This window comes from Mobula birostris, chromosome 5 (genome assembly GCF_030028105.1).
Source record: "Mobula birostris isolate sMobBir1 chromosome 5, sMobBir1.hap1, whole genome shotgun sequence".
NCBI lineage: Eukaryota > Metazoa > Chordata > Chondrichthyes > Myliobatiformes > Myliobatidae > Mobula > Mobula birostris.
In genome coordinates this window covers 27680981-27707020 of record NC_092374.1, presented here as the reverse complement: position 1 = coordinate 27707020, position 26040 = coordinate 27680981, and the positions used below count along the sequence as shown (strand labels likewise).

The following is a 26040-nucleotide window of genomic DNA, read 5'->3' as shown; positions in this document are numbered from 1 at the left end:
CATTAACTCTAGGGAATGGTAAATTAGAATTGTGGCTGAATCTTCAGCCACCTAATTCCTTGTGATTTGGACAGCAAGAACAAGAGTTTTAAAAAAAAACTATTATTTATTCACCCATTTTATGGAGATGTGACTGCCAAGGTCAGCATTTATTGCTAATCCCTAGTTCCTCCTGGGCTGGGAAGGCAGGAGCACCAAAGGCTGCTCTGGTGTCATGCTTGAGCAGGCTAAATAAGGACAATGGATTCCCTTCACTGAAAAATGCCAGTGAACCAGTTGAAAGATAATCCAGAATCCCATGGTCACCATTAATGATGCAAACATGTTTTCTCCTGCAGGATACTTGGTAGTGTGGAGGAGCAGAGGGATCTCGGGGTACATGTCCACAGATCCCTGAAAGTTGCCTCACAGGTGGATAGGGTAGTTAAAAAAGCTTATGGGGTGTTAGCTTTCATAAGTCGAGGGATAGGGTTTAAGAGTCGTGGGGTAATGATGCAGCTCTATAAAACTCTGGTTAGGCCAAACTTGGAGTACTGTGTCCAGTTCTGGTCGCCTCACTATAGGAAGGATGTGGAAGCATTGGAAAGGGTACAGAGGAGGCTTACCAGGATGCTGCCTGGTTTCGAGAGTATGCATTATGATCAGAGATTAAGAGAGCTAGGGCTTTACTCTTTGGAGAGAAGAGGGATGAGAGGAGACATGATAGAGGTGTACAAGATATTAAGAGGAACAGATAGAGTGGATAGCCAGTGCCTCTTCCCCAGGGCACCACTGCTCAATACAAGAGGACATGGCTTTAAGGTAAGGGGTGGGAAGTTCAAGGGGGATATTAGAGGAAGGTTTTTTACTCAAAGAGTGGTTGGTGCGTGAAATGCACTGCCTGAGTCAGTGGTGGAGGCAGATACACTAGTGAAATTTAAGAGACTACTAGACAGGTATATGGAGGAATTTAAGGTGGGGGGTTATATGGGAGGCAGGGTGTGAGGGTCGGCACAACAATGTGGGCCGAAGGGCCTGTACTGTGGCTGTACTATTCTATGTTCTATGTTCAGATATAATCACTTACAAGTAAATTCCCCAGTTTCCAAAGTAGAATTCAGAATCACGTCTGTAGTTCAGTGGTCTAGACCTCCTGATTCTAGCATGGTTATTTAATCACTTATTCCTGTCAGCTTTTATCCTATGATTTGATTCACTATTTTCACATTTATGTTTCTCATTAGGTCATGAATTTAGCCAACACAGAATATTAATGTCTCTAATATTTTATTATTCATCAATTATGATTTTGCCTGGTTCTGCCTCGAAGCCAGAGGTTCCCAACTTTATTAATGCCATCAAGCCTTACCATTAACCGAGGGGTCTGTGGACCCCAGCTCGAAGGGATCCACAATAACTTTCTCTTCTCCTCAGTTCATAACTTTCTCTTGTATCTTCCATCAATATATTTATGCAAAGATGGAGGAAGAAGGATGCGAACAATGAAGAATAAAAATGAAAAAAAATTACCTGTATGGAGTGAAACAGTGATTCTTCCCACTGGATAACCTAGTCCTGCCGTGGAGCTGCGTGATCACATGACACAGTGCAAAAATTGATTCTTTTGATGGCTGTTGGGCTGAAAGAAAAAAATGAAAACACCTTACCATCTGACAGACGTGCATTAACATCAATTAATTTTCTCTTTCATGCAACAGTGTAGAAATATTTTGATATTTAAAGATTTGCAGTCACCTGTGTTATTTTGCTTTTTTCATTTGCTAATAGTTATTTTAATGGAGATAGCCAAATTATTATGATGAAGGCCTTTACAATATTTTCGTAAAATACTTAAATGTGGATTGTGCCTTGCTTCAGTGACTCATCCTGCAAATAAAACTTCTCCCTCTTAATTTTATTTCTTCCTCTCCATGTAAAGAATATCATTTCAATACTGTTTATAAGACCATATGACACAGGAGCAGAATTTGATTTTAACTGCAAGAAATCTGAAATTAATTTAAAGATTTTTAGGACATAATTTATGTTTACACCTCTCCTTCAGTAAATGTAATTGTATTGTCATTGTCCTTTGACTTTGCAGCTTTCCTTACCAATGGATTTACATTTTTTGTTGAATCATTTTTTGTTAAGAGATACAGGGAGGTAGTCATACCTAGGCTGTCAGAAGCAGGTCGTTGGGTGACAGTCGGGGGGGGGAATGCTATGGTGAGCAGACAAGTAGTGCAGAGCACCCCTGTAGACATTCCCCTGAATAATAAGTTTACCGTCCTGGACACTGTTGGCGGGGACGACTGACCAGGTGTGAGCCACGGTGGCAGGGCCTCCAGCATTCTGACCCGGTGGTGCAGAAGGGTGGGATGGAGAAGAGGAGAGCTGTCGTCATTGGAGACTCTATAGTCAGGGGAGCAGACAGGAGATTTTGTGGACGTGAGAAGGACACCCGCATGGTTTGTTGCCTCCCGGGTGCCAGGGTCCGAGATGTCTCTGACCGGGTGCATGACATCCTGGTACGAGAGGGAACGCAGCCAGAAGTCGTGATACATGTTGGTACCAACGACATAGGCAGGAAGAAGGGTGAGGTCCTGAAGTGTGAGTTTTGGGAACTATGTAGAAGGCTGAAGAACAGGACCTCAAGGGTGGCATTCTCAGGATTGCTGCCAGTGCTATGTGACAGTGATGGTAAGAATTGGAGGAGATGGCAGCTGAATGCATGGCTGAGGAGTTGGTGCAGGGAGCAAGGTTTTAGATTTTTGGATCATTGGGATCTCTTCTGGGAAAGGTGGGACCTGTACAGATTGGATGGGTTTCACCTGAACCCGAGGGGAAATTAATATCCTTGCAGGTAGGTTTGCTAGCATGGTTCGGGAGGGTTTAAACTAATTTGCAAGGGGGATGGGACCCGGGGTGATACGGCAGTGAAAGAAGTGCATGGAGTAAAGCCAGATCTAACATACAGAGAGGCTTTGAGGAAAGAGAAGCAGAATAAAGGTAGTAAGGCAGAAGGGCTGAAATGTGTGTACCTCAATGCAAGAAGCATCAGGAACAAAGGTGATGAACTGAGAACTTGGATACATACATGGAATTATGATGTAGTGGCTGTAACAGAGACTTGGCTGGCACCAGGGCAGGAATGCATTTTCAATATTCCTGGACTTCAGTGCTTTAAAAGGGATAGAGAGGGGGGAAAAGGGGAGGAAGGGTGGCATTACACGGGAATGGTACCGGAGGATTGGAGGGAGGCGAATGTTGTCCCCTTGTTCAAAAAAGGTAGTAGGGATAGTCCGGGTAATTATAGACCAGTGAGCCTTACATCTGTGGTGGGAAAGCTATTGGAAAAGATTCTTAGAGATAGTATCTATAGGCATTTAGAGAATCATGGTCTGATCAGGGACAGTCAGCATGGCTTTGTGAAGGGCAGATCGTGTCTAACAAGCCTGATAGAGTTCTTTGAGGAGGTGACCAGGCATATAGATGAGGGTAGTGCAGTGGATGTGATCTACATGGATTTTCGTAAGGCATTTGACAAGGTTCCACACGGTAGGCTTATTCAGAAAGTCAGAAGGCTTGGGATCCAGGGAAGTTTGGCCAGGTGGATTCAGAATTGGCTTGCCTGCAGAAGGCAGAGGGTTGTGTGGAGGGAGTACATTCAGATTGGAGGATTGTGACTAGTGGTGTCCCACAAGGACCTGTTCTGGGACCTCTACTTTTCGTGATTTTTATTAATGACCTGGATGTCGGGGTAGAAGGCTGGGTTGGCACCACAAAGGTTGGTGGTGTTGTAGTTAGTGTAGAGTATTGTTGAAGATTGGAGAGAAACATTGATAGGATGCAGAAGTGGGCTGAGAAGTGGCAGATGGAGTTCAAACCGGAGAAGTGTGAGGTGGTACACTTTGGAAGGACAAACTCCAAGGTAGAGTACAAAGTAAATGGCAGGATACTTGGTAGTGTGGAGGAGCAAAGGGATTTGGGGGTACATGTCCACAGATCCCTGAGAGTTGCCTCACAGGTAGATAGGGTAGTTAAGAAAGCTTATGGGGTGTTAGCTTTCATAAGTCAAGGGATAAAGTTTAAGAGTCGCGATGTAATGATGCAGCTCTATAAAACTCTGGTTAGGCCACACTTGGAGTGCTGTGTCCAGTTCTGGTCGCCTCACTATAGGAAGGATGTAGAAACATTGGAAAGGGTACAGAGGAAGTTTACCAGGATGCTGCCTGGTTTAGAGAGTATGCATTATGATCAGAGATTAAGAGAGCTAGGACTTTACTCTTTGGAGAGAAGGAGGATGAGAGGAGACATGATAGAGGTGTACAAGATAATAAGAGGAATAGATAGAGTGGATAGCCAGCACCTCTTCCCCAGGGCACCATTGCTCAATACAGGAGGACATAGCTTTAAGGTAAGTGGTGGGAAGTTCAACGGGGATATTAGAGGAAGGTTTTTTACTCAGAGAGTGGTTGGTGTGTGGAATGCACTGCCTGAGTCAGTGGTGGAGGCAGATACACTCGTGAAGTTTAAGAGACTACTAAACAGGTATATGGAGGAATTTAAGGTGGGGGGTTTAAATGGGAGGCAGGGTTTGAGGGTCGGCACAACATTGTGGGCTGAAGGGCCTGTAATGTGCTGTACTATTCTATGTTCTATATTCATAAAGTGGAACCTTATGATTGATTTCAGGGTAAGAATGCGCCCTTCCACATTAAGTATGGCATTACTAGTTAGATGTCCAGTGCTTCTGTTCAATTTCCATTGTCCACGGACTCTGAATAATATTGCAATTGTTTAGGAAAAAAATCATCTTCCATTACTGAAGCTTATTCAAATAGAAGTGATTTTAGAAGGGTATTTGTTGAAGAGCAAAAGATATATAATAAAATTAAATATCTGAGTTATATTCATATATAACTCAGACATGAAATGTGATATTTTGTATTTGTGCTGCATGCTGTTGACAGGTACATCCCCTCCCCTTTAGGAGGTCCTCCATATACTAATTGAGTCCTAATCTTAAATTTTCCAATTGAAAATTGACGAGATTTCTTTCAGTTTTATTTTTCAGGTACTAATTATTTGGGTGGAGCTGACTCGAGTATTTATGGTCCTCCAAAACCACAAAGAGGAATAGAAAACTTATGCACCAGGTTTCTGCAGGAAACCAGTTATGTACCAGTTACACAAATAGAGGTAGATTCCGATTAATTGAACCACTGGTTAATTGGGATACCAGCTTATTTGGGACAACTCTTAAGGTACAAAATCTAATCAAGAAAATAGGTGGAATTACCTTCATTTATTTAGGATACGATGTTATTTAGTTGGGACAGGTGACTGTTGGCCAAACAGTTTCCAGCTAGCAGCAGTCGCATGTACTTGTGATGCTGTTCGACACTACACCATGCTTTGAGAGAACAGCTTTTAAATAGGGTCAATTGTGATTTTTTTCACTGATGTTGGGAAGAAATAAGCAATAAGACAATTCAGAACTGTTTTGCTCGCTGTGGTTTCAAGCATTGAGTGCTGGAGATGCCAGAAATGGCCAGGAGTGAAAATGAAATGATTTCACTACTTCAGCAAGTTAGGAACTACGAAGAATTTGGAGGTATCGACAATCATCTTGAACGTTACAATGAAAATGATGATTTGGAGAACACAATTGCCGAAAGCATTGCATGAGGGTAGTCCATTATCTCCACTAGGCGTCTGCGCTGACAGATTAATCATGATTTAGCCCACCACACAGCCTCTGTGCATTTCTTACAATGATACTTAATTTTCACAGTTTATGGGCCTGATCGTCTTTAATATATGGTCGCTTCATCCATTTTGTAGGCAGACTTGTCCTTAAACGTCAAGAATTTCCTGGGGCCTGCTTCAGGAATGCTCTGTTGATCTTATAACACTTTATTGCTGACAGAAGCCTTTTGACTTAATTTTTATTGTTCTTGATACTCAGAAACATTTAAAAATATAAAAAATGGATTTAATTAATTTAAAGCAGAATCAGTAGGCTGAATGTTCTACTCCTCTTTCTATTTCCAATTGGATTGTGACCCCTGATTTCAGTTACTCCGCCCAGGAGAGACATCAGTTCTACATCTACTCTGACAAGCGCTGTCAGAATTTAATTTGCATTTTATACCATGAAAGCAAGATCACACTTGCCAGCAGGTAACTATCTTCATTCTGCCCAGATTTCGACTTGTTTTTTTTCCTCGTGCTTTTGGGCATACTGAGTCTGGTTTTTATCCTTATTTTAAAATGACCTTTTCATAATATACATGGAAACATAACTTATTCTCCAGCCCATCTCAAAATCCAGGATGTCTGTCTTCCTTAAAATGTTTCGTGTTTCAAACAAGTTTACCAAGGGATTTGTGTAAGTGGTTGGTTGATGGGCAGCATAGACTCAGCAGATCAAAGTACCAGTTTCCATGTTGCCCCTCTCCATGTCTCCATGTCATACGTTTTCTTCACATGCCTAACTTACCAGTTAATTGGCTGCATCTGCTGAATTGTCTCTGGAAGAGGCTGGTTGTGCGTTTCAGGCAGCAATAAGCTTATTAATCCGGATATTATCATGAAACTGCCCATTAGAATGAAGATCAAAACACCACTATGGACGACTGAAAAACAGGAAGAGGCATCATAATCCAACCTGAAGTCTAAGTTCACTGAATGCTGTTTTCTCAGCCATAACAAAATATGTTCATGCTACAACCTTCCAGTCTATTTACATAACAAAAGATGCCCAACCTGGGAATAATTTGAGTAAATTTCCCTGCACTCTCTTTAAAGCCTACACATCTTGCCTAGAGTGTGGACACAAATCTCCATCTGAAGTCCATTAGTGTTTCATAGAAGTTGATCCTGTCTCCCCTTGCTCTTGTACTCACAGCCTCCATCAGCACTGCATGACGTGCCCTGCTGCTTTTAATGAACTATGTTTTTAAACCTCCAGACTTCTTTGTTCTTGTGCCTCTTTGTGAATATTGCCGCCAAGTTTATATTGTCTCTTTTCATTCTTACATACAAAATACAACACTTTGCTTTTCCAAGTATTAAATTTTATCTGGCACCAAGCCACCCACTCTAATGCTGTTCTTTATCTTTTTATAGTTCACTACATTAAGTTTGTCAAGCCGAGGAGTGGTAGTGGGGACAAGCTGGCACTACCTAAAAGAACTCCTCACGGCATGCGACTCAAATAGCCTCTGACAACCAAGTCCAACTCCTGGCCTTCTCGTGTGGCTTAGCTTCTAAGCCTGGTGGAACTGTTTCTACTGACAGGAGAAGGGGCGAAGACGGGTCCTGACACTTTAAAACCAGTGCTTCGGGTAGATGGAGCCCGTCAGCCTGGCAAGGCTGTCCATCTAAGAGAGGGAAAACTTTGATTTCAAAGATCCACTGCCTTGCGGCCATACCCACTCATGGGAGAGGCTTCAGGAGTAAACCCTGAGGACAAATCCAGAGCTGGTGTCTCTAAGGCAGTCCGACGTTGACCCTAACCTCATTCTGGCAACTCCTGCAATGATACCAGCGCCAAGTTGTATCGGCCCTTGCCCTTCCCCTTCCCTTGGACAACATCGGTGTTGTAGAGAGGGGAGACTTGCAGCATGGGCAATTGCTGGTCTTCCATACAACCTTACCCAGGCCTGCGCCCTGGAAACCTTCCAGGCGCAGTTACATGGTCTCGCGAGACTGACGGACGCCACCACCACATTAAGTTTTATGCCATCAAAGGGTCTGGAAATTCTGTCCTGCAGTCACAGAGTTATCAGTTCAGAAACAAGCCCTTCAGCCTAATACATGAGAGTGCAAAGTCTTAAGCACACATACATTATGCATATTTATATATACACGTGCATACATATACACATACAATCATACAATATATACAGTATATACTGCTAGGGTTGCTAAGAGTTTTGCATAGTACTGTAGTATTTCATGTATTACACTGCATTGCAGCTGCAAAAAAAAAAATCATGGTATATGTGAGTGATGATAAATCTCATTATGAAATTGACAGCCTTGTGGCAAAGTTTGAGGTTGATACAAAGATAGGTGGAGGGGTAGGTAGGGCTAAGGAAGCAATGCGATTGCAGCAGGACTTAGACAAATTGGAAGACTGGGCAAAAAAGTGGCAGATGCAATACTGTGTTGGGAAATGCTTGATAATATATTTTGGCAAAAGGAGTAATAGTGCAGACTATTATCTCAGTGGGAGAAGATTCAAACAGCAGAGGCGCAGAGGGACTTAGGAGTCTTTGTGCAAGACTCCCAGAAGGTTAATTCACAGGTTGAGTCTGTGGTAAAGGCGGCAAATGCAATGATGGTATTTATTTCAAGGGGAATAGAATATAAGCAAGGAGATAATGCTGAGGCTTTATAAGACACTAGTCAGGCTATGCTTGGAGTATTGTCAATAGCTTTGGGCCCCATATCTCAGAATGGATGTGTTGTCATTGGAGATAGTTCAGAAGAGGTTCACGAGGATGATTCCGGGAATGAAAGGGTTAACATGCGAGGAGCATTTGGCAGCTTTGGTCCTGTACTCACTGGAATTTAGAAGAATGCGGGGTTGGGGGTGGGGGATCTCATTGAAACCTACTGAATGTTGAAAGGACTAGATAGGATGGATGTAGAGAGGATGTTTCTTATGGTGGGGGTATCCAGAACTAGAGGGCAGAGGCTAAAAATTGAGGGGCGACCTTTTAGAATGCAGGAGGGAGGATTTGTTTTTTGCCAAAGAGTGGTGAATCTGTGCAATGCTCTGCCACAGACTGCAGTGGAGTCCAAGTCCATCCCAACATCCTTTGTTCCTGTTAAATTTATAAACTTGCTCTCAATTCCACATTGACAGATACAAAGGTCTGAGGCACCTTAGCTGTATATATATGCCTAAGACTTTTGTACAGTATTGTTGTTGATGCCAAACTTTTTGACCATCCACACAAATCCCAATAGCCCGCAGAACACCAACACCCTCTATGCCTAGTCTATGTGCCAGTTCTTCCTCTCCCATCAGAATATTTAGTACCCAATCTGAGGCACCAGGAAGGAAACATACATTTCTGAAATCTCACTCTCATCTGTCTTTTCCCCTCGGATACAAATCCCCCTTCACTAGTGTTTGCTTGGAACTTCCACTCTCCTGTTTTGCATCAGAGTCAACTGCAATGCCACAAACTAGGCTGCTGAAGTCGATTTCCTTCAAGAGGCCACACCCCCACCCTCCCTTTTCCAACAGTATACTTGTTTAAGAGGGGACTCCTCCTCTACCTGCTTGGAATTACCACTATTCCTGGTGACCACCTGCCTCCTTCCTTTATGTACCAGTGGTGTGACTTGCTAAACATTCTATTGGTGGCAAGTCCTGCTCCATAGTTAGTCCAACCACAATTAATATATATGAATATATCCCATCGTTTATTTCTGGTTTGTGGGTCTTGGTATCCTCCCTAAGTAAATCCCAAATGTATTCATTTTTCCTCTCACTGCTACTCCCTGCTTTCTGTAACTTAGACAAAATTCTATCTTTTCTGGAATGCTCCCTTTCCTGTTTAGTCTTTAATCTGGTTACGGGACTTTATAAAACATGGTTTGGACGTCCAGGCTTAGTACATTGATTCCATCTGTTACTTTGCCAATGACAAATTTTATCCAGAGACACGAGAGAGCACAGATGCTGAAATCTGGAGCAAATGTAAAGCGGGTTAGGCAGAATTTATGGAAGGAATAGGATATTTGACATTTTAGGTCGACAGTGGAAAGGAGTGGAAATCAATTTAGAAATCCTACTGTTACTTATAGTATGATTATAGACTCATTAGGATGTTAAAAAAGCAGAGGGATTCTCTTCATGAGTGAAATATCAAGAAAATGTTACGTTTTGAAATTTTCATGTATTTTCCTGGAAACTGAACAGTCAATCCTCTAGTATGATAAGATGGACTCAGGAACTCACAATCTATCTCGTTATGTACCTTGTTGTCTGCATGCACTGCATTTTCTCTGTGACTATAACGCTTTTTATTCAGCAATTTTTATTGATTTCTCTTGTTACTACCTCATTCTCTTGATGTGATGAAATTATCAATGGATGGCATGCAAAACAAAGTTTGTCAGTGTACCTTGTACAGTGTATTTTTGTCACACTGTACATGTGAGAATAATAACCCAATTTATTATGATTTTACAAATAAATTGTATTTGATTCTCATAGGTTACCATTAGTACACAAGCTATCTGGGATAGTATTTAGGGCAGATTCCCAACTTTATCAGATTGAGATCTTGGTCATGAACACATTGCATAAATTGGTACCCCAGTATTGAATTGATTTAAGTACTAAATAGCTGGAAGCCGATTTAAAGAGATATTGGAGTTGTCAGATCTGCTGAAAGCATAGATTCCATTATCATCTCCCTTGCCTTAAATCTCTCAGGTCCCCAGTCAATCCTTCCATCTTGATTACCAATTCATATTCCTTACTTCTGACCCATGATGCTTCCTGGCAATCTTCCTTCAACTGGGTAGTCTGGCCCTCACCTATTCTGACCGATGATTTCCTCTTACATATCACCTTTACACATGTATGCCACCATGACCTTCATTCTGCAGCAGCTCATCAACTTTATCACAGCAGCTGACTAACCTGCCAATTTGTCAGTCTGCTCAGAGAGGAAGATAGTAAAAAAAATGCGAGGCTATGCCTTTACACCCAACAGGAACTCAAGTGTTCCCAGAATTTCCTGAATCCTCACGTAGAGCTAGATACTCCTGTTCCTTTCTCCTACCCGCAGAATGACTGGGACTTGATTGTTTGTGGCCTTTTGTGATTATCACAATAATGAGAACTGGTGCACAGAGAAGCCTGAATTGTCTTGCTCAAATTCAGATCAGCCAGCTACTTCTTCTGAATTTTGAACTTTCTCCCAGGAGTACAAAATAATACGTATCTTTGAGAGCATTCTAATTATCACCAATACTTTTTTTTCACAAAAATGCAAGACTAATTCTAAGTATTTTGACAAGGCAATAGTTTAATATAGACTTCAGTTCAGGGAAAGGGGTTTGTTTTGTTGTTGTGTATGTTGGTCCTGTGATGTTCTGCTGAACACAATGCGGCATGCTATGGTGGTGCTGGATTGTGAGGCAACACTTGCAAGCTGCCCGCAGCACATCCTCAGATTGTGTTGGTTGTTAACCTAAAAATGACACATTTCACTGCATCTTTTGATGTACTTGTGATTAATAAATAAATTTAAATCTAGTCTCACTGTAAGATTTAGAAGTTGCTCTCAAGAGATGTTCACATATTCAGCCTTAGAGTGAACTATACTGAGAGAGAGCTGCAGGGTCAGAGGTCAAGTCTCTCAGATTACATATTAAACTGAGGCCATGACCTGCCCCCCATAGTACCAACTCAAAGAAAAACATACAGCTTTTCCTAACTTTTTTAAACTTTTCCAGATGGCTATTATTTATCCATCTGCTAAAACTCGAGAGAAATAAAAACATGTTATCAATTGATTTATTTAACAGCCATGTCCCTAAATTTGCTGTGTGAAACAATGGCTGCTGCATTAAACTAAATTGTCTTTCATTGGCTTTAAAATATATTGACATATCCTGAAGCCATGGAAGCCCCCAGGTAAATACGAATTCCTTTACCCTTTCATTACTAATTTGTTTTGTGCTTTCGCAAATGCATTTATCAGTTTACAGTAATCTTAGACACCCTCAGCAGCTGCTTCCTGCAGTAAACGCATTTCAGTATCCTGATATCCAGCTGTATTTGTGTTTCCTTTTGCAGATACTGTTGCAGTTCAGGCAACTGCATTGCTTTCATAGAAAATATGAGTGGATTTAATTGCCTATTGTTTATAACATGTTGATAAACCAGTTTAGCTGAGCTGATTTAAGGGAATTAAAATGATTGTCTAGTTTGTACCTTCAAACACTTGAACATCCAATGAGTCACGTTTCAAGGGCTGATTGTGAAGTATAAATATTCAGGCATTTGTAATTCTAGAAGGGCTAGCTCTTCCTTGTTTTCAGTGAAGTGAGTAATAAGACCCTAAGAAATAGGAGCAGAATTAGGCAATTTGGCCCATTGAGTCTGCTCCACCATTCATCATGGTCTCAGCCCAAAACATTTTCTGTTTACTCTTTTCTATAGATGCTGCCTGGCCTGCTGAGTTCCTTCAGCATTTTGTGTGGTTCACTTGGATTTCTAGCATCAGCAGATTTTCTCTTGTTTGTGACTTCACTATGGTTGATCCATTTCTCTCTCAGCCCGTCTCCTGCCTTCTCCCAGTATCCCTTCATGCCCTGACTAACCACGAATCTATCAAACTCTACCTTAAATATACACAAAGACTTGGCTTCCACAGCTGCCCGACTCAATGAATTCCACAGATTCACTACTCTCTGAATAAAGAAATTCCTCCTCATCTCCAGTCTAAATGGACGTCCTTCTATTCTGAGGCTGTGTCCTCTGGTCTTGGACTCCCCTAACACAGGAAACATCCTCTCCACAATCACTCTGTTGAAGCCTTTCAACATTCAATAGGTTTCAATGAGATCCTCCCCTTATTCTTCTGAATTCCAGTGAGTACAGGCCCAGGGCAATCAAATGCTCCTCATATGATAAGACTTCCAATCGCAGAGTAATTTTCGTGAACCTTCTTTGAAACCTCTCCAAAGTCAGCACATCCTTTCTTAGATAAGGGGCCCAAAACTGCTCACAATACTTCAGCTGAGACCTTACCGATGCTTTCTAAAGCCTCAACATTACATCCTTGCTTTTATATTCTAGCCCTGTTGCAATGAATGCTAACAATTGCATTTGCCTTCCTCATCACCAAATCAACCTGCAAGTTAACCTGCAGGAGGACTCCCAAGTCCCTTTGCATTTCCTGATTTTTGAATTTTCTGCTCATTTAGAAAATAGTCTATATTTTTGCTCCTTCTTCCAAAGTGCATGATCATACATGTCCTGACACCGGATTCTATCTGCCATTTTGCCTGTTCTCCTAATCCGTTTAAGTCATTCTGCAGCCTCTCAGCTTCCTCAACACTACCTGTCCCTTCACCTATCCTCATATCGGCTGCAAATTTGGCCACATAGTCATCAATTCCATCATCCAAATTATTAACAGATAATGTAAAAAGAAGCGGTTCCAACACAGACCCCTGTGGAACACCACTAGTCACCAGCAGCCAACTAGAAAAGGCTCCCTTTATTCCCACTCTTGCCTCCTGTCAATCAGTCAATGCTCAATCCATGCAAGTATCTTTCTTATAATACCATTGGCTCTTAACTAGTTAATCAGTCATATGTATAGCACCTTGTCAAAGGCCTTCTAAAATTCCAAGTACACAACATTCAGGCTTCAGCCTATTTTATTATGGGCCTCTAAGTACCCTGAAACCACAATCAACTCAAACATCTTCCCCATCACTGAGGTCAGACTAACTGACCAATAACTTCCTCTCTCCATCCTCTCTTTCTTCTTGAAGAGTGGAGTGACATTTGCAATTTTCATGTCCTCTGTCCATACCAGAATCCACTGATTCTTGAAAGACCATTACTAATGCCTCCACAATCTCTTCAGCTACTTCTTTCATAACCCTTGGCTGTAGACCATCTGGTCCAGTTGACTTATTTATCTTCAGATCTTTCAGTTTCCCAAGTACAGTACCTTCTCCCTAGTACTTCACACTCTTCTGACATTCTCAGACTTCTGGCACACTGCTTGTGTCTTCCATGGTGAAGACGGATGCAAAATACTTATTCACTTCATCTGCCATTTCCTTGTACCTCATTTCTACCTCTCCAGTATCATTTTCCAATGATTTGATATCTACTCTCACAACTCTTTTACACTTCATATATCTGAAGAAACTTTTGGCATCCTGTTTAACATCATTGGTTCACTTACCTTTGCATTCCATCTTTTTCTTCCTTATGCTTTTTTAAAAATTTGTCTTCTGTTGGCTTTTAAAAGCTTCCCAATCCTCTAATTTAGCACTATTTTTTGTTCTATTATATGCCTTTTCTTTGGCTTTTATGGTGGCTTTGGCATCATCCTGCCTTTAGAATACTACTTCTCCTGTGGGAAGCATGTATTCTATGCCTTTTGAATTGTTCCCAGAAACTCCAGCCATTGCTGTTTTGCCATCATCCTGCTAGAGCTCCCTTCCAATCAATTTTGTCCAGCTCCTCTTTCATTCCTCTGTAATTCCCTTTTCCCCACTGTAAAATGGATACATGCTTCTCCTTCTCAAATTGCAGGCCAAATTCTATCATATTATGATCACTGCACCCTAAGGCTTCCTTTACCTTAAGCACTCTAATCAATTCCGGTTCATTGCACAACACCCAATCCAGAATAGCTGATTCCCTCATGGACTCAGTCAGGGGTTGCTCTAAAAAGTCACCTCGTAGGCATTCTAGAAACTCCCCCTCTTGGGATCCAGGATCAACTTGATTTTCCCTAATCTACCTGCATATTGAAATCGCCATGACTATCATAACATTGTCCTTCTGACATGAATTATCTATCTCTCATTGTAATTTGTAAGCCACATCTTTACTACTGCTCAGAGGTCTGTATATAACTCCCATCATGGTCTTTTTACCCTTGCAGTTTCTTAGCTCTACCCACAATGATTCAGCACCTTCCAATCTAATATCACCTCTTTCTAATGATTTGATTTCATTTTTTACCAACAGAGCCACCCCGTCCTCTCTGCCTACCCGTCTGTCCTTTCAATACAGTGTGCATCCTTGGACATTAAACTCCTAGCTATAATTTTCTTTCAGCGGCAATTCAGTGATGCCAATAAAGTCATATACGCCAATCTGTAATTGCGCTATGAGTTCATCTGCCTTATTCTGCACACTGTGTCTATTCATTTATAACACCTTCAGTCCTGTATTCATCACCCTTTACAATTTTGTCCCCCTTTTACATTGCAACTCGTCCCATTGACTGCAATTTTGCCCTATCATCAGCCTCTCCTTTCTAGCAGTCTTACTATACACTGCCTCTTTGTAAACCAACCACCTCGACCTCAGCCCTACCACTCTGGCTCCTATCCCCCTGCCAAATTAGTTTAAACCTTCCCAATCAGCTCCAGCAAACCTGCCTGCAAGGATATTGCGCCCCTCCCCCTTGGGTTCAGATACAACCCACTCCTTTTGTGCAGGTCGTACCTTCACTAGAAGAGATCCCAAATGATCCAGAATTCTGAAGCCTTACTCCTTGCACCAGTTCCTCAGCCACAGAGGCAAATGCTCCTCTTCTCACCCTCACTGGTGCATGGCACAGGCAGCAATCTAGGGATTAATATCCTGGAGGTGCTGCTTTTCAGCTTTCTAGTTAGCTCCCGAAAATCCCTCTTCAGGACCTCTTCACCTTTCTTGCCTATGTCATTAGTGCCAATATGAACCAAGACTTCTGGCTGCTCACCCTCCCCCTTTAAAATGCTGTGGACCCAAACCAACACATCCCTGACCCTGGCACCTGGGAGGCAACATACTCTCCAGGTGTTTCTATCATGTCCTGCAGGCTTCTTCACCTCTCTTCTCTTCTGAGGCACAGCACCAGAATCAGTGCTGGGATCCCGGTCACTGCAGCTCCTCCCTGGTAGGTTGGCTCCTTAACAGTATCCAAAGTGGTGTACTTATTATTGAAGTGAACAGCCACATGGGTATGCTGCCCATTTTCCTTCCTTCTCCTGACAGTCACCCCAATACCTGCCTCCTGCAACCTAGTGGTGTCTACCTCCCTGTAGCTCCTAGCTATCACTTCCTCAGTCTACCATATGAGCCAAAGGTCATCGAGATGCAGCTCCAGTTCCTTAACATGTTCGCCAAGTAGCTGCAGCTCTGTGCACCTGGTGCAGATGTAATTATCCAAGAGGCGATAAGTCTCTCAGAATTCCCGCGTCTCCCACACAGAACAAAACACAGACCCTGGAGCCATTTTCGGTGCACTAACTGTGCCTTAACAGATGAGGAACAAAATATAAGGAAAAAGAAGAAAATTACAAGATACTTACCTTGTCCAAGCCTGGTGAGCCAAAGCCACTCCAACACTGCCCCATTCACACAATGGCTGCTCTGTTTGCCCTTTGTCCCTGCCTTATTTTTATTTGCCCTTTCTAATGAATCCCTTCACTGATTGGGCTCAGTCCAGCTCTGAAAACTGCTGCTTTTAAAATGTTTCAGCTACAAACCTCCATGAAATTGTCACTTCTTCTTGTGCTCCCACTCACTGATTGGACACAGTCTCACTCAGTCACAATAATAGGTACTAAACCTGATAAATGACGAATTTCCTGGAACATTCATCAGAAATAGAGTACTAGATAAGGAAAAAGACTGGATAATCAGATGACAGAAATCTTAACCTTGCCTCTCTCAATAATCATACTCTATAATGACCTCCCTATCTTCTATGTCCTTCTTATCAGTAAGTGATGATGAAAAGTATCTATTTAGGATCTTGCCAATATCATCCACCTGCAAGCACATATTTTCTTCTTTATCCTTGAGTGATCTACTTTCTCCCTTATTATTCTTAATGTGGATGCAGAATGCCTTGAGATTCTCTTTATTCCTATTTGACAAGGATCTTTCATAATCCCTTCAGACACTTGTAATTCCCTTCTTGATTTCATCTCTTACTTTATAATCCTCAAGGACCACGTTTGATCTTAGCTTCCTAAGTCTTACTTAAGCTTCCTTTTTCCTCTTGACTAAATTCATTATCTCTCCCTTACTTTGCTATCCTTGTCCTTTCTTCTCACTGGGACACATCTTTCCCGTACTCTGTGCAGTTGACTTTAAACCCACTTCATAAGTCAGATGTGGACCTGCCCAAGAAAGCAATTCCCAATTAGCTCTCCTTAATTCCTGCCTCATTCTTTTCGTTTGTTGTACCCCAATACAATACAGATGTGTATTTAATATTATTTGAGTGATATTGTTAATATATTGTTTGATGAGGCACTTTTTGCTTGTTTACATAATTCATTGCTGGTTATACGTAAAAATATATGAATGGCATACGTCATTATGCCACCAGGTCAGGGGTGAGCATCCCCACTAAAGAGAAACTAAGTAGACACTACCCCAGCTCCCGTGTTTTTCTTTTGATTTATTTTTGCAGTTACGAAACATAACAATAGTAACAAGTAAGAATTAAAACAAACCCGAGATGACTAACTGTTTGTTGGAATGCAGCATGTTTTTCTTCGGAAGGGGAGAGAAATATTTGAGTTGTAAAAATGGCAGGAAATGGACAAAATTCATGGGCCTATAAACAGCGAGTTTATAGATGATAAAAATAATTTTTAAAAAGCAGAAATGGCTGATTACATTGGAAAGATACTGTAGATGTGTTTGATTGCACCACAGGTAACTGGCTGATGTATATTGAATGAATAGAGCAGTAATTTAAAACAAATGGAATAGCTGATAAGAAACAAGTGCCAGTTTTGCTGAGTGCAATTGGTGAAAAAGCATACAATTTACTCAGAAGTTTAATTGCTCCAAACAAACCAGCCAAAATGATATTTGCTGATATTGTGAATGCAAATGCAGAAACATTTAGAACTAAAACTATTGTTGATTGTAAAATGCTTCAAATTTCATAAAGGGAATCAAAAGTAAAGGGAGTCCATTTTAGTTTATGTGGCTGAATTGAAGAGATTGTCCAAGCATCATCAGTTCAGTGATGAGTTTCATGAAGCAGAGAGAGATTGTTTAGTTTGTGGAATCTTACAGGAAAGCATTCAAAAATGTTTTCTAACTGAAGCACAACTCACATTTAAAAGAGCAGTTGAAATTGCTGTATTAATGGAAACAGCAGCCAGAGAGGCAAGTGAGTTTCAGTCAGGAAGAAAGTAAATGTGAACAAAATTACAATGTCTAACCAGAAATCTGCCTGGCCAAACAAATTGTGTTACCATTGTAGTAGGGGCTCAAAGAATACCAGATGAATGATTTAAAGGTGAAACTTGCAGAAAATACAACAAAGTAGAACACATACAAAGAGCATGTCAGGTAGACAAAAATAAATGGACTTCACGGGGAAAGGGGAAAAAAAAGTCGAATTGCTGTTCCAAAAAGTTCTTTAATCTGCATACTGTTGATGAAAAATCTGATAATAATGAGTGACACGGGATTGAGTAGTCTTGAGATTTACAATGTGAATTCTAACGAGAGACGTGCAATGTGACTTACACCAGAAGTGAATGGCAAATTAATTAAAATGGAATTGGACACCAACTTGGTTGTTTTATTCATTCCACAATATGAGTTTGAATAGCATTTCAAGCTACTGAACTGAAGCCTGCTGATATACAACTAATAACTTATAATGGAGAAAAGATAACTTCTGTGAGAATCATGTACATTCAAAACAGTGAAATACATCAACCAACAAGCCACGTTGGGCTTGTATGTTGCAAAAAATAGAGGGTCAGCTTTGTGGGTACATAATTGGCTGAGACAACAACATGATTAGAGATTCATTCAAGCTTGCTTGTGATGCCTCCGCTATGTTATAGATGCAGTCACGTTACATGTTATGAGTGATGGAAGTGAACATCTCATGGCCTTTGTATCATGTTCACCTACCTCTGCAGAGTTAAATTATGCACAGATTGACAGAGAGGCTTTGAGTCTGGTTTGGGGTGTAAAACATTTAAACCAGTACTTGTGTGGGCTAGTTTTCCTTTAGTAGTGATGATCCACCACTAGTGTCCATTTTCAATCCACAGTATGGATGAAAAGATGAGCTTTATTTTTTAAAAGGACACAATTACCACATCAAATTCAAGAGGATAACTATTCATAGAATTGATGATGGATTGTCCCATTTACCCTTGGAAAAGGAAGTACCTGAAAATATTCAAAGAGGACACTCCTCCTGAAGTATTCTCCCTATTGCAAATCAAATGTCTCCCTTTTACAGCAGAGATGATCCTTAGGGAAACCAGAAAGGACCCCACACTGTTTCAAGACAACATAGCAACCCAAAATGGCTGGAATGTGCAGAAGAAATTCCAGATCCCCCCCATTTTCACCAGCATCTGCTGAATTTGCCCTGGAGTGGCATTGCGTTCCGTGGGGCTTGAGAGTTGTACCATGGTTATCGTACCTTCCGAGCTGAGAGCTAAAGTGTTGGAAGATTTACATGCTGGTTGTCTAGCTATGGTCAAAATGAAAGCATTGGCTTGAAGCTTTGTCAAGTGCCCTGGGATACATCAGCAGATCAAGCAGATTGCCATGCACTGCTTGAGATGCTAATACGTCCAGAAGATACCAAGAGCAGCCCCTCTCCATCCCTGGGCATGGCCCACATTGCCCTAGCAAAGTGGTCTACCTTGTCAGGAAAGACGTTAACCCACAAGAGTATGAAATCCTCCACAGTGATTAAATCTTTAGGCTTGAATGGGATAATGCAAAATTTATTATGCTGTGGATGGATATATAGTAGCTATATTATATGGTATACTGTGTATATAAAATGACTAGAGCACAATGTGTTAGATATTTGAGATATTTGAAGTGCATTGTCTACTGAGTTGGAGTTTATAGCTAAGCAGGGAGGAGTGTTGTGTATTTAATATTTCAGTAGCATTGTAAATATATTGCTTGACTAAGCATTCTTAGCTTATTCATTATGGGTTATGCGTAAAAGTAAATGAATGGTACATGTCATTATGCCAGCACATCATGTTTTCCCAGGCTCCCATCTTTAACTTTCAATTAGTTTTTGGAGTAACAAAAACTTTTCTGCGAGATCCACACTTCATTTATACCTGTCTTGAAACTATGGAGCTTTGATCACTGTTTCCTAAATGTTATCCCATTGAAAGGTAAACCACCTGGCCAATCTCATTTCCTGATACCAGGTCCAGTACGGCCCTCTTCTAGTTGGACCATCTGATACTGATAGTGATTCAAGAAACCCTCTTGGATACATCTAACTTATTTTGCCCCATCTAAACCTGTTACACCAAGGAAGTTGCAGTCTCTATCAGGGAAGTTGAAGTCATCCATGGCACCAAGCTTGTTTTTATTTATTTATTTATTCATACATACATACACACACATTTTCCAAATCTGCCTGCATATCTCTTCTTCAATGTTCAATGGCTATTGGCGTGTCTGTAGTACAATCCAGTCAGAGTGATTGTAGCTTTCTTATTTTTGAGTTTTACCCATTAAAAAGAAGAAAATACACATAGAATCTGAATGTTTCACTTACCCGTGTAACTAATGTAGGGGGAGAAGATATTGCTGATTCTGGATGCTATGGAACATATGCCAATTCCCATGTTCCTCACCACAGTGGGATACAGCTCAGATGAGTAGATGTAGACTATTGTGAAGGCTGCTGTAACACCAGATTTACCAATCATCACCAATATTGTGACCACAAGTTGAAGAGCTGAAGAATACAAATACTTTGTATTTAGTGTGTACTGAAAATTACATGACTGCAAAAAAAAAAAAAGCAGCAGGAACAGAGGGAAGAACTTTCTTCATTGTTGGTGAAAAAACTGACCTAAATTTTTCACCCTTTCCTACCCCAATGTCATGAAATCTGTGTCAAATTCAGCAAGTTGTAGAGTTATACAATGGGACACTCTCATACTTTAGTGTAAATGTTAATCAATTTTGGAATATTGTGGGCAGTTTTGGACTCCATTCTTGAGAAAGGATGTACTTGCCTCAAAGGAAATGCAAAAAAAAGGTAGGAGAAAGTCCAAGCTTTACTTATGAGATTGCAAGTTCATCATTACTGTTCCCGGTCATCCTTGCATTTGACAAGCTTGACAAGTGGAAGACCGGAGACATCAGCAATACCATCCAGTGATGTGCAATTGTTCCGTGTGTTCTGAGAGGCCTGTATGGTCCTTAAACTAATCATGCCGAAATAAGCTTTCAACATCCCTCTGAAACCTGCTTCTGAGGAAGGATCTCCTCTAAGCAGGTCCCAGTTCAGTGCTGGAAGCCTTGCTCAGATAGGTCCCTTAAAGTAATAATTTGCCTTGGGCCACTGAACATCTAAGCCGACCCTGCACATAGTGATGACCTCAACTTATCCACAAGCTCATGACCTTCACCCCATTCTTACAACATGCATAGACACCCTCTTACTCCCCCTTAAGATGTCACCCAGCTGTACCCATATGTTGAGAAATGGCAACAAATCACAAATCCAGTGAGACCACCAACACCACCCCCACCCCCAATCCTACTACCTCCATACGACTACCAATACCCACACAGACTGCTGCGCTGTGGAACACACTAAAACCCAAGTTCTCTTCGATCCTTGTGCGGCACCAAATGTCGCTGCGGCAGTCCATAGACAGATTGTATATTGGACACATTCCACGGTAATTGTTCAATGCTCCACCAGTTGGTGTAAGGTTATCAAGGACTGGAATGTGGAATTGGACTAAATACCTATTTTGGGTAGGCTTAGAGATCAACTTAGCTGTTTGTTACAGAAGGTGGGGAGTTGGTTCCAGAGGTACACAGCGATCAGCTGGGTTGCTTAAATACAGTGGGGTTCTCAGCAGTCAGTAGGGTGAAGGACAAAAACAATGGCTTAAGGATTTAGATGGGGAAATCATGTAGAAACATAGAGGAGCCAAACTCCTCATTTAAGATAAAATATATTATTTGAATACTTACTTGAAGGAACGAGCTGAATGAAAAGCAACATGGAGCCACTAAGTAGTAACAAGATAGCAATGACAATCCGTCGAGGCGAGGCATGTATCAGCTGCCAAACTATCACATATACTACAATTTCACTGGCTGCAGAGATGAAACAGTTAATGTAGGGGTCTCCATGTAGGTTTGGAGTACTGAGGGATAATCCATAGTAACCAATGGTGCAGATCAGCCTACAAGAAAATAAATATTGGTCATAATTCTTTAAATATTCATTGAAGTACTGAAGGCTTGAAATTGAAAGCCATGGTCCAGCTTGACAGAAGCCAGTTAAAGGACATCCTTGCTATGTTCAGGCTGAAAAAAAATAAATGGGCAGAAGTTGGAATATCTTATTAAAAATGCAAACATATGAATTTGCCAATGATATGGAGGTTATTTTCCAATGAAATATATTCTAATCTGATTGCTTCAGCAATTGGACCCAAGAGGAGAGCAGTGCACTATTTAGGGCTCATTTTGTGACTAAGGTTATACAACATGAACTCCACTTTGTTTTGAATACAATTATATAGTAATAATACTCATTAGTGTAGTTACTAGTGCAGTCATGCCAAAGTCAGATGTATCATTTCACATTCTCCAGTAGCTCGACGGCATCAGTTTACTTTCAACTTTCCACTCAATTATATCGATGTGACCATTTTATGTCACAGCTCGCATTTCATTTGATTATCAAGTGAAAATGAGGGACCAATCTCTATATCAGTGACCCATACTTAGGTAATTTATTGTTCGCAGCGTTACATAATAAGTAATTTAATGTTGTGATTTCTTACATAATGAATATATTTAATTAACTGAAGATTTATGATTCAAAATGATCAAGTTTTCCCCCATTATATTGTTGAGAAGGCTGAAAGTTATGGCGTGGATGACATTTCAAGCATTGCAACTGAAGCTCAGCAAAAGTCTGAGAGTGAAAACAAAATACCTGTTAGAGTCACAGAAAAGTACACAAGCAGCCCCTTTGGCCTATCTAGTCTGTGTCAATTTATTCATTGATAAAGTTCTCCAGACCTTGACATACGAATTTTCTTCTCACCTGGGCTACTCGCATAGATTGACACCATCCTGACATTGACAGAGACTGGGTTGCATTCTATAAAAGTGTATTAAAAAAAGCAGCAGATAAAAGATCTTGAGAAATTCCAGATTCAAAAGGGTTGTGTCATTGAACAAGCCGGCAGTACGTAACCTGTACATTAAATGAATAAGAAGAAACCAGTCTCTGGCACCTTTATTTGGAAATGCACGGAAGACTGTGTGTCTCGCAAGACGATCCGGGTATTCCCTAACTGGAAACCTTGGATGAATTATGAGGTCAAGTCCCTTTTAAAGGCTAGAGCTGCGGCTTTTAGGTCCGGGGATACCAGTCGCTACACGGAATCCAGGCGTGAACTCCGGAAAGCCATTACGGGCGCCAAGAGGCAATATCAAGCCAAGTTGGAAGCCCTGGCTAACCAAAGGGATGCCAGTAGACTATGGCAGGGTCTAAATGAGATCACTGGGCGCAAAGAAAAGGCTGGGAATATCAATAACTGTGGCGCTTCTCTTCCTGACGAATTTAACGTATTCTACGCAAGATTCGAACAGAAGAGGAGTGTCCTGCTCCCTCCGGATGAACCAGACCTGGTGGCATCGAGATTCATCGTCCCCAAGGAGGACATTAGAAGGGCCTTCCTGAAAATAAATCCAAGGAAGGCAACAGGCCCAGATGGTGTCTGGGACGGGTTCTCCGGGCCTGTGCAAGCGAGCTAGCTGGAGTGTTTGCTGACATCTTCAACTGCTCCTTGCTTCAGTCTAAGATCCCCTCGTGTTTTAAGAAGGCAACGATAATCCCAGTGCCGAAGAAGAGCAAGGTGGCATGCCTGAATGACTATCGACCTGTGGCTCTGACATCAATTGCTATGAAGTGCTTTGAGAGATTGGTTATGGCACACATCAACCACAGCCTACCGGTCAACCTCGACGCTTTGCAATTCGCCTACCGGAGCAACAGGTCAACGGCAGATGCCATCTCTCTGGCCCTACATTCCTGCTTAGAACACCTGGAGAATAAAGACGCATACGTACAGGTTTCCCCCGCTATCCAAAAGTAGTGCATTCCTATGAAAACTTTCGTAAGCCGAAATGGCGTAAAGCGAAGAAGCAATTACCATTAATTTATATGGGAAAAGTTTTTAAGCGTTCCCAGACCCGAAAAATAACCTACCAAATCATACCAAATAACACATAAAACCTAAAATAACACTAACATATAGTAAAAGCAGGAATGATATTGTAAGTACACAACCTATATAAAGTAGAAATAATGTAATTACAGTGTAGTTTCACTTACCAGAATCAGGAAGGCAGCGAGCACACTGGAAAGTTCACACATTTTTCTATCATACAGTTCTTTGTAAGCCCTCAAAACATCCTGCAAACCTGCCCTAAACCTGCGTGCCCTTTCAAAATTAAAGTCATACTTTTCTGCAATCATTGCAGCACTGTCAATTGTAGCGAAAATCTCACGCTGCTCAAAGCTATGGCGGCTTGATGCTGAGTGTAGTTCCCAGGGAAGCAGCTTGGTGGCGCCACTCTCGCTGCTTGGGGTGCACACTGCCTCTATAAAGGCTCGTTGCAAAACAAACGGTGAAGGCTATTTTCACTTTTCGTCTTTTTTCGTAAAAGCGAAAATCCTCCGGATTTTTTTCGGTTAACAAAAGCAGGTACTAATGTAGGTCTTTTGTAAAAGCGAAGTGGCATAAAGTGAACTTTTGTAAAGCGGGGGATACCTGTACTGTATTCATTAAGTACCTCCTCCTGTTCCATACATACTTCACTGTCACACTTGATTGGTCCTATTCTCTCATGTCTTATCCTCTTGCTCTTCACATATCCTCTTCTATGTTCTTATTCTCTGGCAAGACCACATTCTTTCCTTCACTTCCACTAAACTGGTAGGATGCCTGGGTATAAGGTGCACAGTTTCTAATAGTGCATTCTTGTGAGGGTTAAATAACCTCCATTAAAAGAGGAATAATGTCACAATAACAAGTTTACTGCTATTTCAAACAAGGATTCTCATAGGATTAAGTTGTTATGGCACTATCTTCTAAAGAAGTTTTCACTCACCATATCAATAACAAGATGACGGTGACATTTTTTATGTTGGTTGTGGTAATTAAGTCCAAATACTTCTGTGAATGTCTTCTTGTATCAGTGGTATCCTGTGGAGATAATGTACAGAATATACATTAACCAAGAAGGCATACATGCTGATCATAAAGTACAGAGGAGGTATGCCAGCGTTTTGTTGGGGTGGGGCACTTCATTTACGAGAAGAGACTGCTTGGCTGGGAGTGAGCAAGGCTGACAGAGGTATACAAAATTATGAGGAGTATAGAACAGATCGATAGTAGAAAGCTTTTCCCCCATAGCAAAGGTAACTTGATCTAGAGGGCATTGATTAGAGTAAGGGAGAACAGTTTAGAGGGCATCTGAGGAAGAGTATTGTCACCTAGATAATTGTTTGAATCTGGAATATCCTGCGTGACTGTGTGGTGGAGGCAGATATTGCAATATTAAAATCACGGATCAAGTACTGGTAAATGGGAGAAGTACAAATAGTCATCATTGATTCAGTGGGCGGTAGAACCTGCTTCTCTGCTGCTTTATTCTATGGCACTATAGTAAGTTGGACTATTTCGTCTTTTGTTTAATCCACCTTAGCCTTGTCAGCACTTGGTCAACAACCCAAAGTTTCTTAATCCATTGAAGAATATTCTGACATACATAGCAATGGAAACAGAATAACTATTTTCAAACTAGCACAGGGTAACAACAAAGCCAATAAAGTAAAATCAATAAACAAAACACCGAGTTACCACAGTAATATAAGTGGTATTGAATATTGCTCCAACATGCGTGATTCCATTTCTCCTGGCAGCCACTTTCAATATTGCCTCAGCTTCTTCCTTTCGGCCTTGAGTGAACAACCATCTGGGGGATTCAGGGATAATCCTGCAATTTAAGCAAAAACAGCTGAGTTAGAGTCATAGAGCACTACAGCACTGATGCTCTTCAGCCAGTCAGGTCCGTGCCAAATGTATCTTCTGCCTCGTCTCATCAACCTAGATCTCCATTCTCCTCACATTCACACACTTATCCAAATTTCACTTAAATGTTGCAATATACCTTGCATCCCCCACCACTTACACTAAACTGTTAGCTTACTACTGTCAATTATCTTAACACCATTCATCAGGATTCAAATTGAG

At 41.2% G+C, this 26040-nt stretch overlaps 1 protein-coding gene across 4 annotated transcripts in view; it reads right to left on the bottom strand.

The window, feature by feature from the left end:
• LOC140197578 (organic cation/carnitine transporter 2-like) overlaps nt 1-26040 on the bottom strand; it is a 58437-nt gene that overhangs the window by 13254 nt on the left and 19143 nt on the right. For all 4 annotated transcript variants that reach the window (XR_011885968.1, XM_072257712.1, XM_072257713.1 and 1 more), the window contains exons 5-10: nt 25648-25783; nt 24896-24990; nt 21734-21948; nt 20295-20477; nt 6488-6623; nt 1510-1618 (exon numbers count right to left, since the gene is read on the bottom strand). Coding sequence is in view for 3 of the 4 variants with exons in the window: in XM_072257712.1 (XP_072113813.1) it covers nt 1549-1618; nt 6488-6623; nt 20295-20477; nt 21734-21948; nt 24896-24990; nt 25648-25783 (835 nt within the window). In the remaining variant the exon portion in view is untranslated. The remainder of the gene's footprint in view (nt 1-1509; nt 1619-6487; nt 6624-20294; nt 20478-21733; nt 21949-24895; nt 24991-25647; nt 25784-26040) is intronic.